The 16,858-nt window shown below is 45.0% G+C and overlaps 1 protein-coding gene across 2 annotated transcripts in view; it reads left to right on the top strand.

Moving 5' to 3' along the window:
• ARHGEF17 (Rho guanine nucleotide exchange factor 17) overlaps positions 1–16,858 on the top strand; it is a 363,821-nt gene that overhangs the window by 292,221 nt on the left and 54,742 nt on the right. For both annotated transcript variants that reach the window (XM_077451476.1, XM_077451475.1), the window contains exons 7-10: positions 2,900–3,076; positions 7,530–7,580; positions 11,272–11,381; positions 15,723–15,808. In XM_077451476.1, coding sequence (XP_077307602.1) covers positions 2,900–3,076; positions 7,530–7,580; positions 11,272–11,381; positions 15,723–15,808 — 424 coding nt within the window. The remainder of the gene's footprint in view (positions 1–2,899; positions 3,077–7,529; positions 7,581–11,271; positions 11,382–15,722; positions 15,809–16,858) is intronic.

Below are 16,858 nucleotides of genomic sequence, written 5' to 3'. Positions count from 1 at the left end.
GAGACCTCCCCAATAGAGACATGGACAAAAATAAGAACATATATTTATAGAAGAATGACGAAAGGGCTAGGACAGTCATTCTCAGCCATGGTTCCGTGGGACTTTAGGGTTCCTCCAGAGGTTGCTGGGGGTTCCTTGGTTTGTGGCTTTATTGACCTTCCATGTGATAGTGGCTGTATAGTTCTGGGGCCACTCCCACCTTGCAGAGCCAGCAGCATGAACCCAATGATCTTTTTAGCCATCTGTAAGGGTGGCATTCTGACCACCACTGTAAATGGGTATGTTTCAACTAACCACCAACGTACGGGGCTTTATTCTCATTAACCCCAGGTGAATTATTTGTAGAACGGGTTCACTGAGATCTGAAAACGATTTAAAGGGTTCCTCCAGAGGTAAAAGGGTTGGGAGAGGCTGGGTTTGAACAATGTTTTATTGCTGTCTTCACCTTCCTGTCCCAGTGGCTGGTGCTCCCCCCATTTTATTTTTATTTTCTTTGTACAAGTGTGACATGGACAGAAAGTGAAGCCCTCAGTGGGGTCACAGACGGAACTATAAAAACCTGGCCATTTCCATGATTTTTATTTGCTTTAAACCACCCGATGACCTTCTTCCTTCTTTTTTTTTTTTTTTTATATGGAGAGGGGGTGGGGCGCCACCCACTGGCCTGACTTGAAAATGCTGCTTGCATATTTTAATGGCTAAAGTGTTTTTGAGTAATGATAGGAGCTGCCATTGACGGTTTGATTTTTGAGGATACAATTACATACACGTATTTATGTGCATTCTTAAAAGGATTTAATTCAACTGACTTGAATGGCCAAATGCATCTTGGAGGCCTTGAACTGCAAGGTAGAACGTTGATGTGAATGGACCTTGTTAAAAGCAATGTGTTTTTAGTTGTCTGTAAGTATATTAAAAATACAGAGCCAAATACATGATGTGCAGAGTGAACATGCCCTACTTCTTGTAGAGAATGTATTTGTTTTCTTTTAAGTGATATTAAAGGCAGATAAAAAAAAAAAACTGTTTACTTACCTGCTCTGTGCGGTGGTTTTTCACAGTGGCACTCCTGGCCTCTCCTTCCTCTTGAGTTCCCTCATAGCAAGCAGCTTGCTATGGGGGCACCCGTGCAGACTCGTGCCTGAGCCGCTGCTCCGTGTGTCCATTTACACACAGAGCATGGCTTGGCGCCACCCTCTCTCTCTGATTTGGCTCACTGGCTGTGATTGACAGTAGCGGGAGTCGATGGCACCTGCTGCTGCCTCAGCCAATGAGGATAAAGAGAACCGGGGGAGCCGATGCTCTTGTGCACATTGCTGGATCGAGATGCTGCACACAGGCGTTTTTTTTTAACTTCATGCATAGAACGCATTAGGGTGAAAAAAAAACCTTGAGCCTTTACAACCACTTTAAGGACTTGCAACTATATATATAGAGGATGGGTTCACGTATATGTGCAGATTGGATGCAGGTTTCCCCACATCAAATTTGCAGGAAATGCGAGTGTGCATGGCTTGCAAGGGAGCCGCTTCACACAGGTCCTTTTTCTTGGTGAGAAAGAGGAAAAAAAAATCTAAAAGGCATTCAGTTTTTATGAACCATGCCCTCACCTTTCTTCTAAATATCTCGCCAACTCTTAGTTTTTATTTTTTTATTTTTTTTTAGTTTACTTTACTTTCAGGAAAGATGAACATTTATTACAGGTATAAATTTATATTATAGAAAGACGTTAAAAAGTGCAATAGTTATTTCTGTGCAGTCCATAACTGGTTATCTAAAACATCATGATAGGACAGATGTTCGGCCTATGAGGTGATTAGATGGGTGCCCCCATGCTGGACCATCGGTTACTGGCATGAGGATGCACAGTTGTGTGCAATTCCCATGCTGGTGTCCCATTGTTGTCTATAGAGACACATGGCTGCACAGACACAGCCGTCGTGTCCTAATATGACATGCGGATGTGGGTCCTTGAACTCATCCTGTGTGCATTTGGGGACCGGTACCCGCATTTCATATTGGGACACAGAGGCTGTGTCCATACCGCCACATGTCCCAGTCGACCACAATGGGATGCCAGCAACCAGGGGCTAGGGCTACAAAAGATCTGGGGCTAGAGCCCATAGCAGCATAGTAAAGAAAGTCATATACGCTCGGGTGGGCATACACATGTATATAAAGTAACATACGTGTGTGTGTATATATATCCCCAGAGAGCCCCCCCACTTAAATCAGGGTCCCCAGAGAGCCCCCCCACTTAAATCAGGGTCCCCAGAGAGCCCCCCCACTTAAATCGGGGGCCCCAGAGGGTCTCCCCTCCCCTTGGGGACCCCTGCAGAGACTTGGGGCTATGGGCATTAGATCCGGGGCTATAGCCCCAAAAGCCACCCCCCAGCGACGCCACTGCCAGCACCCCATGCATGCTACACGTACTGGAAAAAATGGCCCTGCACTCATATAACCACAGGATTTTCTGTAACTTCTGTATTAATGGCTAGAAGGTTGTCTTTACCAAATTGTATTTATGTTTAAGAAGTAAATATAACCAGAGACAATAGTATAAAAAGAGAAAAAAAAATGTTAAGATAAAAATAATGTATACAAACAAAATGTGATCATGCTGTGGATTGGATGTAAAATAAGACAGTTCATTCCAATTAAGTATTGAGCATGTGAATTATCAAATGCATCATAATGTAGCTAGCTCGTTAATTTATATTATAATTATTTGTAACCTAAATAGCAGCTGGAGCCCACAGTGGTGAGCACAGCTGTGTTTTTTTGATCTAATCTAACAGCCTTATTGGCATTCCCCTTCAGCTGGCTCTGGTATTTTGTGTATAAGTTACATACTGATGTGTGTGTTCTGTGCTGACTCTCCTCTGTACTCTGCCTACAGGATCTGCTCAAACACACCCCCGAGGACCACCCAGACTACCCCTGCCTGCTGGATGCCCAGCGTAACATCAAGCGGCTGGCGGAAAGGATAAACAAGGGGATGAGGAGTGCCGAGGAGGCGGAGAGAGATACCCGAATCCTGCAGGAGATTGAATCCCACATTGAGGGCATGGAGGATGTATGTAATCTGTAATACTATAAACCTCTATACCGGGCAATAGCATGACCTGTGGCTTCTGACCACAAATATAGAACTATCTCTTCATGCCACTAAGCTGGTTTACTGCATTGATGGTTTGCTGTCTTTACCGCACATCTATTGGCTCTGCAGCGGCACATTTTCTGTGTGTATTGTTAAGATGTGTAGGTGCTTGATGCCCCTAAAGCTGGCCATACACTTAGTTTTGTGTGCAGGCTGCGTGAAGAAAAAAGATTCTTCCTTCCATGATATAGATCAGGGGTACCCAACCTTTTTAAGAGCAAGGGCCACTTAAGCAACTTGGTAACCAGTCACGGGCCACAATAAATGGAGCGGGCGGATGACAGGTTAAGGCTACTCTATAGGCCCTCCGATCCGATACATACAGATGGAAGGGGGCGAACTCCCTTCTATTTTTTAATATTAGATTTTTAGAACCAGATTGGAGGCAGGCGGGAGTAAACGGTCAAAAGTCTGTTTACATCTGCCGTTCTGTAGAGGTGAATTGCGGGTCCGATTGGGTAGCGCCGATCGTATGAAAAGGGCCTAAACTGCTTTCACGCTGATAATTACCCACACTACGGTGCAGCGTAGTGCACCTGTGTCTATCCTGCGGGTTAACTAAACTTTGCCATAGACTCTGCCTGTGGCAAAATCCGGCACTGTACAGGAAGCATCGGTTTATGGGCTCTGCTCTGCAGCCGTTTTCTTCCTCTACCACCAGCTTCATTCACAACACCAATGCTGTGGTATGACGGGTTGGCAACCTGTGATCTGAGCTTGCTAACCTGCCATTCCAGAGCAGGTGGTCGCGGGCCACATCAAGGGGCTCCGCGGGCCACATCAAGGGGCTCCGCGGGCCACATGTGGCTCCCGGGCCACTGGTTGGCCACCAATGCTATAGAGCATGGATGGGCAAATCTCCTGCTGAGGCTATTATATTTTGACAGCCTGCAGGGCCAACTGTCAAAATGTCCAAAAAGAATATGGCAGCTTTGTTTATTTAGCGTTGCTAGGCACCCGCCAACTGACAAACTCTGCCGACGGTAAATGATCAAAGGGGCAAGGTCACCGATGACACCTGCCTCCCTTTTTCTTAACATTAGTGGGAACTGGAGATGTCAAACACCGGGAGGCAAGCGACAGGTGCGGAGCTTTCTTTTTTTTATATATCAGGTCGCTGTCGGGGGACATTATTTTTATTTATTTTTTTGTTTTTTTAAATGAAGGACTGTTTTTATTTTTCCCCTTTTTGGTGAATGAATAGGGGTATAATGTACCCAATACGCATTCACATGGGGGGAAGGTGGGATTTGGGGGCTCTATTCTTAAAGGGGGCTTCCAGAGTCTCTGATAAGCCCTCACGCCTGCATACCCCCACAACCACCACCAAGGGTTGTGAGGAAGAGGCCCTTGTCCTCATCAACATGGGGTCAAGGTGCTCCCTGCCCAAATGCACCCCCCATGTTGAGGGCATGTGACCTGGCATGGTTCAGGAGGTGGGGGTTGGGTGCCCACTCGTGTCCTTCCTCTCCCCTTTTCCTGACCTGCCAGGCTGCAGGTTTGGATAAGGGTCTGGTATGAATTTTGGGGGGGACCCCACACCATACTTTTTTTTTTATTCTATACCAGACGCTAAGGGCCTAATATGGATTGGGGTGACCACAACCCTGTTTTTTTTTTTTTTTTAACTTAATGCTGACAATTGTTTGTTTATATTTTGTTGTCAGCAGGAAATCCCGCTGACGGCAGATGAGTCATGGGTGTTAAGGATGCGGCGGCCAGGAGGCTGCCCTTTTCCTTTAACGACCAGCTTTTATTGAATGAATTTGAATCATTCGGATGCTTCAAACATCCGAATGAAACAAACAATTTTCGTTTATTTTATTACTGTTTATTTTGGATTCATTGAAATTTGTTACTATCGAAAATGTTTGAATTTAATTTCCGAACGAAATGAAAAGCCCATCTGTAGTGCTGTCCTTGCTTCTAGTAAGCCACAGGAAATTGAGGTCTCGGTAACTGTACACCAATGAAAAAGAGAATATAGAGAACTTAGTAGGTGCTCTATACTCATGAAGACTAGAACATAGAGCTCTCAATAACTGCTCTATCCCGTGAAGAATAGAATATAGATCTCTTTAGTAAGTGCTCTAATTATTATGCAGAGCTCTCAGTCAGTGCTCTGTCCCTACAGCTGCTATATACTGCAGAACATAGAACTCGCAGTACATGGGCAGCCACTGGGCTTCTGCACTGCAGAAAATAGAGCTCTTGGAAAGTGCTTTGACCAAGTAACCACTGCACTGCAAGTGTTTTTCAGCTGTTGCCCTGAACAAAATAGAAGTCTTAGCAAGTGTTTTGCTCCTGTGGCTTGGCGGTACATAGAGCTCTTAGTAAATGCCCTGCAGATCATAGAGCTCTCAGTAAGCGCTCTATCCTTGAAGCTATTGCACTGCCTAAAATAGTTCTCCTAAGTGCTTTGCCACTTCCTGGCAGAGTCCAGAGCTCTTTGGAAATGCAGGCACTGCAGAACACAGTGCTCTCAGTAAGTGGGTTGTTCCGGCAGCTGCTGCGCTGCAGGACATAGAGCTCTCAGCAAGTGCTCTGCCGCTGCTGCACTGCAGAGCTTCATATGCAATATGTAAATGGATCTTTAAAAAGTATAGTGTGTGTTTTGTGCTTATATGCACGATGTACTATGCAAAATGTACATGCGTTTACATGTATTTAGATGCATTAAGAGTATGTAATCTGTGCAGATTTCAGTTTTTTTAAATGTAACTAAACTGAAGGCAAGTAAACACTTGGTGGGAATTATACCATTTAAATTCATTACATGCATATGGGTTTAGAAATGTCCTTTAAATGTATATTATCACATGTATGTCAATGCCTATGTAAATGAGGCCTAAGTAAGTGATTTTTCATAGTAGCTGCTGCCTTGCAGTCCATAGAGCTCTCAGCAAGTGCCTTGCAGGTCCTGCCTTGCAGTCCATAGAGCTCTTGGTAAGTGCCTTGCAGTTCATAGAGCTCTGGGTAATTGCCTTGCAGGTCCTGCCTTGCAGTCCATAGAGCTCTCGGTAATTGCCTTGCAGTCCATAGAGCTCTTGGTAAGTGCCTTGCAGGTCCTGCCTTGCAGTCCATAGAGCTCTCGGTAATTGCCTTGCAGGTCCTTCCTTGCAGTCCATAGAGCTCTCGGTAATTGCCTTGCAGGTCCTGCCTTGCAGTCCATAGCGCTCTCGGTAAGTGCCTTGCAGTCCATAGAGCTCTCGGTAAGAGCCATGCAGGTCCTGCCTTGCAGTCCATAGAGCTCTCGGTAAGTGCCTTGCAGGTCCTGCCTTGCAGTCCATAGAGCTCTCGGTAAGTGCCTTGCAGTCCATAGAGCTCTCGGTAAGAGCCATGCAGGTTCTGCCTTGCAGTCCATAGAGCTCCCAGTTATGCCGCGTACACACGACCGGACTTTCGAGGGACTAGGTCCGACGGACTTTCGACGGAGTTCTGACAGAGTTCTGACGGACTTGGCCACACACAATCACACCAAAGTCCGACGGATTCTAACGTGATGACGTACGACCGGACTAGAATAAGGAAGTTCATAGCCAGTAGCCAATAGCTGCCCTCGCGTTGGTTTTTGTCCGTCGGACTAGCATACACACGAGCGGATTTCTCGGTAGGAACTGGGTCCGGCGGAATTCCGGCGGAAAAATTTGAAACATGTTCTATTTCTAAAGTCTGACGGATTTTTGCAAATCAAAAGTCCGCTGCAGCCCACACACGATCGAATGGTCTGCCAGAATCGTTCCGTCGGACCTTTGATGTCGAAAAGTCCGGTCGTGTGTACGCGGCATAATACATATCACATGTATGTCAATGTATGTATGTCAATGCCTATGTAAATGAGGCCTAAGTAAGTGATTTTTTATAGTAGCTGCTGCCTTGCAGTCCATAGAGCTCTCGGCAAGTGCCATGCAGGTCCTGCCTTGCAGTCCATAGAGCTCTTGGTAAGTGCCTTGCAGTCCATAGAGCTCTTGGTAAGTGCCTTGCAGTCCATAGAGCTCTCGGTAATTGCCTTGCAGGTCCTGCCTTGCAGTTCATAGATCTCTCGGTAATTGCCTTGCAGTTCATAGAGCTCTTGGTAATTGCCTTGCAGGTCCTGCCTTGCAGTTCATAGAGCTCTCGGTAAGTGCCATGCAGGTCCTGCCTTGCAGTCCATAGAGCTCTCAGTGATTGTCTTGCGAATGTTGCACCTCAGTCCGAAGAGCTCTCATTTAGGTTCTTGCAGTTGGACTTCAGAACATAGAGCTCTCAGTAAAGCACTGCAGTAGTAAAAGCACTTCACTTACAAATTGGGGCTGTATGGGTGATCTTGCACATGGATTTTAGGGAGGAGATGGTTGGTGATGTTACATGCATGTTCTTCTCTCTACAGCTGCAGGTTCCCTTCCGGAGGTTTGTGAGACAAGAGATGGTGGTGGAAGTGGTAAGTCCCACAGCTGTCATGCTCATTGGAATTCTGTCATTGAGCGGGGGAGGGGAAAGTTTTAATAATAAATAACCGAAATGAAAAATTCAGGAACCAAATGTTCAATTTAAGGTCAGCACAGAAAACAAAATCCTTTATGTATAGCAGAAAGGAGATTTGGTTATTTGCCTGAGAATAGTGTTCTTCATTGTAAATGCAATAAAATTGTCTTCTGCTAATTGTTTTCGATTCATTTGAAAAAGCATTGAAGTTGAACTCCAGGCATTTATAAAAGACACAAATTAGTGCAGCTGTGTATTCATTATTACAATGTTAAATGTGTTTTTTTTATAAAAGCAAGCAGTGTAAGATTTAGCCTTGTATCAGCCTTGCTGTCCCTGTACTGCAGGACTCATATGGGGAGAGAGAGAAGCAGCACAAGGAACCAACCAGTCAGGTCCTAAGGGGGCATGCTGATAGTAGAAGAGAGCAGAGTGATGAGTTCATAGTTTGCTGCTTGTTCATTCAGTCACAGAATTGGAGAGACGAGACCAAGTGTTGCTTAACCACAGAGCAGAGGGTCTCCTACCCTGCCAGACAGGACTGTGCTATGTGCCAGAGCTTTAGCGGGTAAAACCACTCCTATATCTGTATTTCCATTATATGTATTCAATCTGTGCCCAAATCTTCTTTGGAAATAGAAGATATCTGGAATGGTTGTCTGATCGATATATATGAAACAGGAACTGACTGCTGAGGAGCTCAAAATTGAAACTTTTTTTTTTTTTTTAATAGGCAGTTTATCTGCCTCCCAGCCTCTGAGTGTGTAAGGCCCCTTTTCACACATGCGGACCGTTCAGGTCCACCCATCTATTTTTTTTCAGGTGGACCTGAACAGACGCTCCCATACAGTTCTATGGAGCGAAGGATGTCAGCGCTGACGTGTCCGCTGACATCTGACGCTAGTTTCCATCCCTCTGGCGGATTGGATGAAAACGGACACGCGGTCCATTTTCATCGGATCTCCCCATAGAGGAGAGTGGAGATCTGACAGGTCTGTCTCTGCACAGTGAGCAGAGAGACGGACCTGTTATTCACCGGCTCAGCGGGGATCAACAAGAGCGATCCCTGCTGAGCAAGCGGAGTCCATTGAAAACGGATCCGCATGTGTGAAAGGGGCCTTAATAATATTATCAGATAACAGAGTTCTGTAGTTCTTTTTTTTTTTTTTACTTTATTATTTAAAGCTCTTATTCATTCTTTGAAATCTCTGCAAGATCATTTAGTTGACAGAGCAGTAGTTGTCATAGCCCATAGATAATTCGATTTTCTTTCCTTCCACCTGGCAACCGGACGAGCAAACACCGCTGATTGAGCGGTTCTCCGTGCTCCCAGAGCAGAGAGCTGGTGACTGTCAACCACTGGCTCTCTGCTCTTAAAGCGGAGCTCCACCCTAAAGTGGAACTTCCGCTCATTGGAACCCTCACCCCCCCCCCCCCCCCCCCCGGTGCCACAATTGGCACCTTTCAGGGGGGTGCAGATACCTGTATAGTACAGATATTTGCACCCACTTCCGGCATAGATATCCACAGAATCTGCGGGTATTTACGCCACTTCCTGCGAGTCCCCCGCTGTCTGCTGGGAAACACACGGATCCCAGAGACAGCGGGGACCATCCTTATTGCGCAGCATGACTCGCGCATGCACAGCAGGGAACCCCATACCGAAGAAAATGGCGGCAGCACCCGAGAGCCGATCGAGATATCGGCTTCGGGTGCTGACTTTTTTTGGGGGCGCGCTGGGCGGGTAAGTGTCCTTATTTTAAAAGTCAGCAGCTGCAGTATTTGTAGCTGCTGACTTTTAAAAACAAAAAACGGCGGAACTCCCGCTTTAACTTTTTTTTTTTTTTTTTCCACTAATTTGCAAGAGGGAGGGGGCAGGAGAGTGGAACATGAATAAAATAGCTAAAGTTCTGCTTTAGGGTCGGTTTACACTGGGGCAACACGACTTGCAGCGCAACTTTGTAAGGCGATTTGGAGGCGATTTTAGCGCGACTTTAAGTAACTTACAACGCGACTTAAAGTTGTCTCCAGGACAGGTGACTTTGGCTGTGGCCATTCAGAGAATAATCAGCTCTCTGGGAGGGAGGGGTTTGCCTGGGTGAACTAATTTCTTTTCCTGTAATGTCGCTTCAGTATAGATGGAGATCCGACTTGAAGGCAACTTCCATTGAATTATATGGGTACAAGTCGCCTAGAAGTCACCCAGGAACCTTTTTTGAAGTCGGAGTGACTTCAGTAGTGTACATTAAGACTGTTCTCATTAACTAGATTGGAATTTCTGATGCCAAGCGACTTGGGGCGACTTGAGGTCTGACAAGACGGATCCCAAGTCACGGTAGTGTGAACCAAGCCTTAAGGTGACCCCTGACTAACTAACCTGGAGAATCTGATTTCGAGAATATAAATAAAGCCAAAAGGTGGACACATACAGATATTTTATTAGTAAACCCGTATGTGTTGTAAGGGGGCAGGCTCAGCTAGTAGTGGCAGCTGTAAACCATGCACAAGACAGGGACACCCTGGAACTGTCCGTGCAGGTTTGTCCTGCATATTCACCAAGGTAGCAAACGCACACAGTTCAATGCAGGGTGGCTTTGTACAGCAGGTCCAAACCATAAAACAAACAAAACATCTGCTCATCCGAGCCACTAACTAAAATTAGGTCTGTCCCTGACTAACAGGGTGCCAATTAATGGGTTCCTGCAAAACGGGGCAGCACACACAGCTTTTTTGTGTTCTGTCAGCACTCAGTCTTTTCACCCAGCAGCAGGTCCCCACAACAGACAGAGTAAGCCTTGATCAGCAGTCAGCTCATGTTTATAAAGTCCTGTACACAGCTGAAACTAATAATGAGGTTGGCTTCCAAATAAGATATGGCCCTAGAAATGCCTTTATCACACCAAAAAACTCTACAAAGCATCTGGGCTCCAGGACCCAGAGAGAACTTAAAGAAATGCTCCAGCCTGGATAAAAAAAAATAAGTCAGCAGCTATAAATACTGTAGCTGCTGACTTTTAATATAAGGACACTTGCCTGTCCAGGGATCCCACAATGTCGACACCCCGAGTAAGGGGGCGGCATTATAAGTAAGGGAAACCGGCAGTGAAACCTTCAGGCTTCACAGCCAGTTTCCTACTGCGCATGCACCAGTTGCACTGCTCTTTCTAAATGGTCCTGTTGTCTTCTGGGACCTGTGTGTGTCCCAGAAGGCAGCAGGGAGAAGGTGGGGCTGGAAATGATCGGCAATGCGAACAAACAGAGATTCCCCTTTTGGGTGGAGCTCTGCTTTAAAACGGATTTCCACAAAATGGAACTTCCGCTTTAAGCACTCCTGACCCCCTGACATGCCGAGTGGAAGTTCTCCTCTCTCCCCTCCCTCCCTGCAATCTTCTGGGACACGTCACAGGTCCCAGAAGATTTCCTGGGCATTCAGGATGTGTGACGTGCACCTGGCTGTGAAAGTCGCAAGCTGTCACAGCCGGGTGCCCACACTTGCAATGCCGGCGCTGCGGAGAGAAGAGACATTTGAAAAGCAATACATTTCATTATGATGTCCCTGATTTAGTCTAGTCTGCTGTGTCTGCCTTCTACATTTAATCCTCCTGTATCCTCTGCCACTAATGTGGGTCTGTCATTTATCTTTGCAGAAAGCGGTCAGTGGCAAGAAAGATCGTTCCCTGTTCCTGTTCACGGACCTGTTGCTTTGCACCACACTGAAGAGGAAATCCGGTTCTCTACGCCGCAGCTCCATGAATCTGTATGTTTATCGAACATTATAGGATAAGATCACCTTTTAGGAACATGTTGCATCTGTATTCCTCTACCCTGAAACCGCCAAGTAGGGCACAGATCTCTGTGAATGAGTAAACTCCAAGTCCCATCATCTGCTGCTGCAGACGGGTTTGTAGTTCTCTGTGAGTGTGCTGATCAGCATACTTGTAGTTCATTGATGTTTCCTCCAGCTTTCTAAGGCCCTGTTCACATCTGTGCATTTTACATCCGCTTTTGGTGCGGTGCAAAAAAAAAAGCTTGCATGCTTCATCTTTCATCAAAGTGCACATTATATAGAGTTCAATGGTAATACACCTAAAGTGCATGTAACAGAAATCCTGTACGGTGGTCTGGACAGAAAGCTGGAGGACGTCTGCAGGAGCCTGACATTGCACCCACAACCCACTGCTTTAGAGACTCCCATGAGAAAATATAATAAATGCACATTTTTTTCACTGCAAAAATTATATATGCATTTTTGTTTTCCTAAAAGGTAAACCTGTCTAGACTAACTCATTTCCACATCAACTATGCAGCCTTGGAATGACCATTAGGGATTCAGCACTTCAGAGTTTGTTCCCTGCCATGTGTCAGCTGCAGTGATGTAGGGTTGGAAGAGTGGAACAACAAATGACTAGGGCACAGGTATCTCTCTTGTATGAAGAGCTAACCCACTAATGCATCTATTCAGAGCTCGCTCTTACGGCACTTTTATTGCAGCTCTCAGCCAGTCCTAAATGTTGTCGTGTGAAGCGGAAGTCATTAACCCTCTGGGTTGGAGCTTACACAGGGTTTGGAAACCCAGCTCCAATGGTTAAAAGGAATGGTGGCGAGTCGTGGTGCTGGAAGAGGAGTAAAGCTGTATGACCAATAGTATGGGGAAACCTGATTGTTACACCTACACTTAAGTATGGAAACACCCCTCTGGCGGTGTAACACATGCATCCAACTTGTGAGAAAAACAAACTAATGCTAATTTTCAGCACACCCTACCACACCACTTTGTTAGAGCCCTTTGCAAGTCCCAAACACTGTTACATGAAGATGAAGACATTAACCCTGTGTAAGCTCCGACAAAGAGCTTACTTGGGGTTTGGACTCCCAACTCCCATGGAGTGGTGTTGGATCTTGATAGAAGGACGAGTACAAACGTTATGGCCAAACATGTGAACCATTACACCTACGCTATAGTGAGGGAAAAATAATTAAAATATAGACCGATCATTTCTTTTTCAGTGGGAAAACTTGCAAAATCAGCAGGGGATCAAATACTTTTTTTTTTTTTCCTTGCTGTATATGGCCAAAAGTATGACAAATGATTACATTCAGGTATTTCCAGTGAAGGGTGCTACATCAAACAAAACATTTGAAGACAATTGTAAGCTTCCAAGCTTGTGCTAACAGTTTGGGGAAGGCCCTTTTCTGCTTGACTGTGCCCCTGTGTACAAGGCCATCTCCATAAAGACATGGGTTGATGAGTTTGTTGTGGAGGCACTCAACAGAGACCTGATGTCATGGACCTGACTGTGGAGTCTGACATGAGGGTGCACAATTTCCGTCCAAGCACCCCTGGTAGTGTAGACCGGGACTACTAGGGCAGTGGAAGGGTGCATGTGCCTGGAAGCTAGTCAGCTGTAGCTTGAAGACTCAGGAGTCCTTCCAGTGGTGGTGCGGAGTTTGGCCACAAGCCTTGTTCAGCGGGAGCCAGGCAGACAGGTGCAGAATCAGGATCAAGGTCGGCAACAGATAGAAGTCGGTAACGTGCTTCCGGTGGGGTACCAAATCAGGAAAGCAAGACTTGGTCATAAATCCAAGCCAGGGCGGTAACATAAGCAAGAAGCAGATATAACAGGCAGGGGTGATCCGAGAGTAGGTATCAGACGTAGCCGGGTCAGGAACAAGGTTAGCAGACATGGCTTAGGCTGGCCATGCATGGTCAAATTTCGAAATAATGTTTTTTTTGAAAATCAGAAAATTTGTGTGTTTTTTGATCCGATGGTGCCATCATTTATTTTGAAATTTGGCCAACCAAGCCTTCAATTTCACCTCATGTTGCTACAGAAAAGAATTTTCATGGCCGGGAATCTTCTTTTCTTTCCGGGAATTTTATTTTCTTGCACATGCGCATTTCTTTTTCGATTACATTTTTGACATGATTCACCCATCATTGATTAGAAAATTGTTAGTTTTTAAAAAAAATTCCAACATGTCCGATAACTAAAATTTGATTCCCACAGGAAAATTGGCTGTTGCTGCAGCCCACTGATGGTGCGAAATACGAACGAAAATTCTTATATAAGATTTTCAAAAGAAAATTCTTTCAAAATTTGACCCATGTATGGCCTGCCTTAGAATCAGGAACACAGGAACTAAAGCTGAAGACAATCCAGCACTGAAGCCTGGCAGACTCTGTTTAAATGTTCTGCTTGGCACCAGAATCTGTGAATGCGTGCACATGCCTAAGTGTACGCGCACATGCTCGCGCGTATGTGCCAATACACATTTGTGTGCTCATCTTGGGTTTCTATGCCTGTGACTCTGCACATGTGCTTTAGAATTCGCACTTGCTGAACAAGAATTGGCAGCTGCTGAATGGGAATGAGCACTTACTGCACAGGACTGAGCACCTGCTGCATGAGATCCCTGACACCTGACCTCAACCCTAATGAACATCATTGACCTGAATTGGAATGCCTATTGCCCGTCATGTCTTCTCATCCAACATCAGTACCTGACCTGACAAATGTTCTTAAACAGCAGTTGCTATTATTCATTGCCAAAATGTAACATTCAAAGGTTAAGTTCACTTTTTCATGTAAAAAATGAAAAGCTGACCTAACTCTAAATATCTAGATCCCACTGCACATAGTGATCATGATGCCAGCATAGCGGTCCATACACCACAATACACAGCCCCGGAGCGAGTAGCCATCATAATGCTGACAATGATAAGCACTCATTGGCAGTGCAACCATATGACAGCGCTAACCAATGAGAAGGACATCTGAGACGGCTTCTTCCGATAAGGTGTCCCAGAAGAAAGAAGCACTTCTCGTTGGTTAGTGAGTCACATGGTCCCACTGACCAATGAGTTTTTGCTAATTTGTGAGCATTATGATTGATACTTGCGGTGGACGGACTGCGGTGGACGGACTGCTACATTGGTAGCATGAGGCATTGCGGCCAATATGTGCAGCATGGCCAGGATATTTGAAGTTGGTTTACTTTTAAATTTTTTGTGACAAGGCAATCCTACACTTTAAGCCAGTGATTCTCAACCAGGGTTCCGTGGGTCCTCCAAAGGTTGCTAGGGGTTCCTTCAGCATTGGGCAATTCCTTCCTCTCAGATAAGTTCCCACTCACACCATTGATCTTTTTAGCTATCTGGGAAGAAATACCTCCTTGCAAAGACCACAAGTGTAAGGACCATTCCTCCCAATGACCATCACACTAATGTATCATGAGTTGTAGAGTTCTAATTTTTAGCAGGGGTTCCCCCGACACTGGAGAACTATTTCAAGGGTTCCTCTGTGTTAAAAAGGTTGAGAAAGGCTGCTTTAAGCCTTTATCTTCAGGTAGTGAAGGAGTGCAGTTGACTTTTTGTTCACCTATTCTGCACCGGAGAGTTTATAAGCTGAACAGTTGGCATTTGCCTGGTGTTTCAGTAAACATTGGCAAAGGAAAGAGTTGCAATTCTCTTTCCTGCAGTCAAGCAAATTAAACTTGCTGCATTTTATGTAGAAATCCCATACCTTCCTATGGGGCTGGTTCACATAAGCTGCAGTGTTTTTAAAGGGAAATAAGGGCCCATTCACAACGATGCATACCTATTACAAAATGTACATAGATATGTATTTGGGCTCCTAAAATATATCTAAAGTCAAAACTTTTTTGGCCTTTGATAGGTTCCTATTGCTTCCCGTGTCGTCATTAACATTAATCTGCTTCCTTTGTCCACAGACAGATATTTGTGGGAAATCATACACTTTACATTTGTCACCATAATAGAAGATGAGGGAAAATCTTCCAATGGAGGCTGTTGTCTGACCAGGGATTTCCCCTCACTTTGGAGAGATTTGTTTCCACTTAATGTGGAATCTCCTGGTCAAGAACAGACCCCCCACCCTCATGAAACACAGCACAAAAAATAACAGGAGTTTCAACCATTCAGTGCTCTATTCAAAAACCAAACAAGTGGTTTTGGCTTTAAATAAACTTTAATGGTTTGTCCATGTGCAGTAACTAGATTGCATTATGATACTGTGGGTGATTCCGCCATCTGGTAATCTGTTTTGGTACTGCAGCAATAACATTTGTTGTGTTTCAGGTACACAGCAGCCAGCGTGATAGACATCTCCAGCAAGTACAAGCTTCTCTGGAAATTGCCCCTGGAAGATGTGGATATTGTCAAAGGTTTGCCGAATGTTCCGTTACACACTACTCTGCATGTACTAAGATTTTTACCAAAAATACCAGATCTTCCCATTTACAGTATCACCGGCGCCCCCGCACCTCTGGCCAGCATTGCCCCCTTCCACTTAGCTGTGGTTCTGCTATTGCTGTTCAGCAAGTCCATAAGGAATTGTGACCGTGCATGGTGGGACTTGTGACTGTATATTAACCATTAAAAACAAAACCACACTCTCTGTAAAGGGGACTGCAGTACATTGTGGAAACGTTTATGCTACGCATGCAGGAGACGGGGCCGGTACAAGGATTTTTGTCAGGCGAAAGGTGTATTTTGCTGCACTGACCTAGATCAATCCTTGACCTAGTTTATTTTTTCTTTATTTTTCTTTATTTAGTTTACACACTTAAAGTGGAGTTCCACCCAAAAGTGGAACTTCCGCTCATTTGTCTCCTCTCCCCCTCCGGTGCCACAATTGGCACCTTTCGGGGGGGAGGGGCGACAGGAAACAGGTCTTTGACAGCTCTTTGATATGTATCCTGTTCCCACTCCTGGGAGTCCGGGCCGCGGCCATTGACATCACCCCGGGGCTCCCATCCTCCTTCTTCTACTGTCTGTATCCTATCTCTTTCTCTCAGTTTCTGTATACCTGACAAAGGCCATATATATATATATATTGGGATTTTTTTTTTTTCCCAAAAATATGTAGCAGTGTGCAGTATACATATTGGCCTAAATTTATGAAGAAATGTTTTTTTTATTTTTATTTTTTTACATTGGATATGTTTTATAGCCAAAAGTAAAAAATATTGTTTTTTTTTTTTCAAAAATTGTTGGTATATTTTGTTTATATTGCAAAAGAAAAAAAAAAAACAGGGAGGTGATCAAATACCACCAAAAGAAAGCTCTATTTGTGGGGGAAAAAAAAGGACATACATTTTATTTGGGTAGAGCGTTGCATGACCGCACAATTGTCAGTTAAAGTAACGCCGTGCCATATTACAAAAAATGGCCTGGTCATGAAGGGGGGTAAATCTTGGTTTAAACCATTTAAT

This window comes from Lithobates pipiens, unplaced genomic scaffold (genome assembly GCF_037356315.1).
Source record: "Lithobates pipiens isolate NorthernLeopardFrog02 unplaced genomic scaffold, aLitPip1_a1.2 Scaffold_23, whole genome shotgun sequence".
Classification (NCBI taxonomy): Eukaryota; Metazoa; Chordata; class Amphibia; order Anura; family Ranidae; genus Lithobates; species Lithobates pipiens.
Note: the sequence above shows the minus strand (reverse complement) of the source record. Positions and strands in the feature narration are given on the sequence as shown.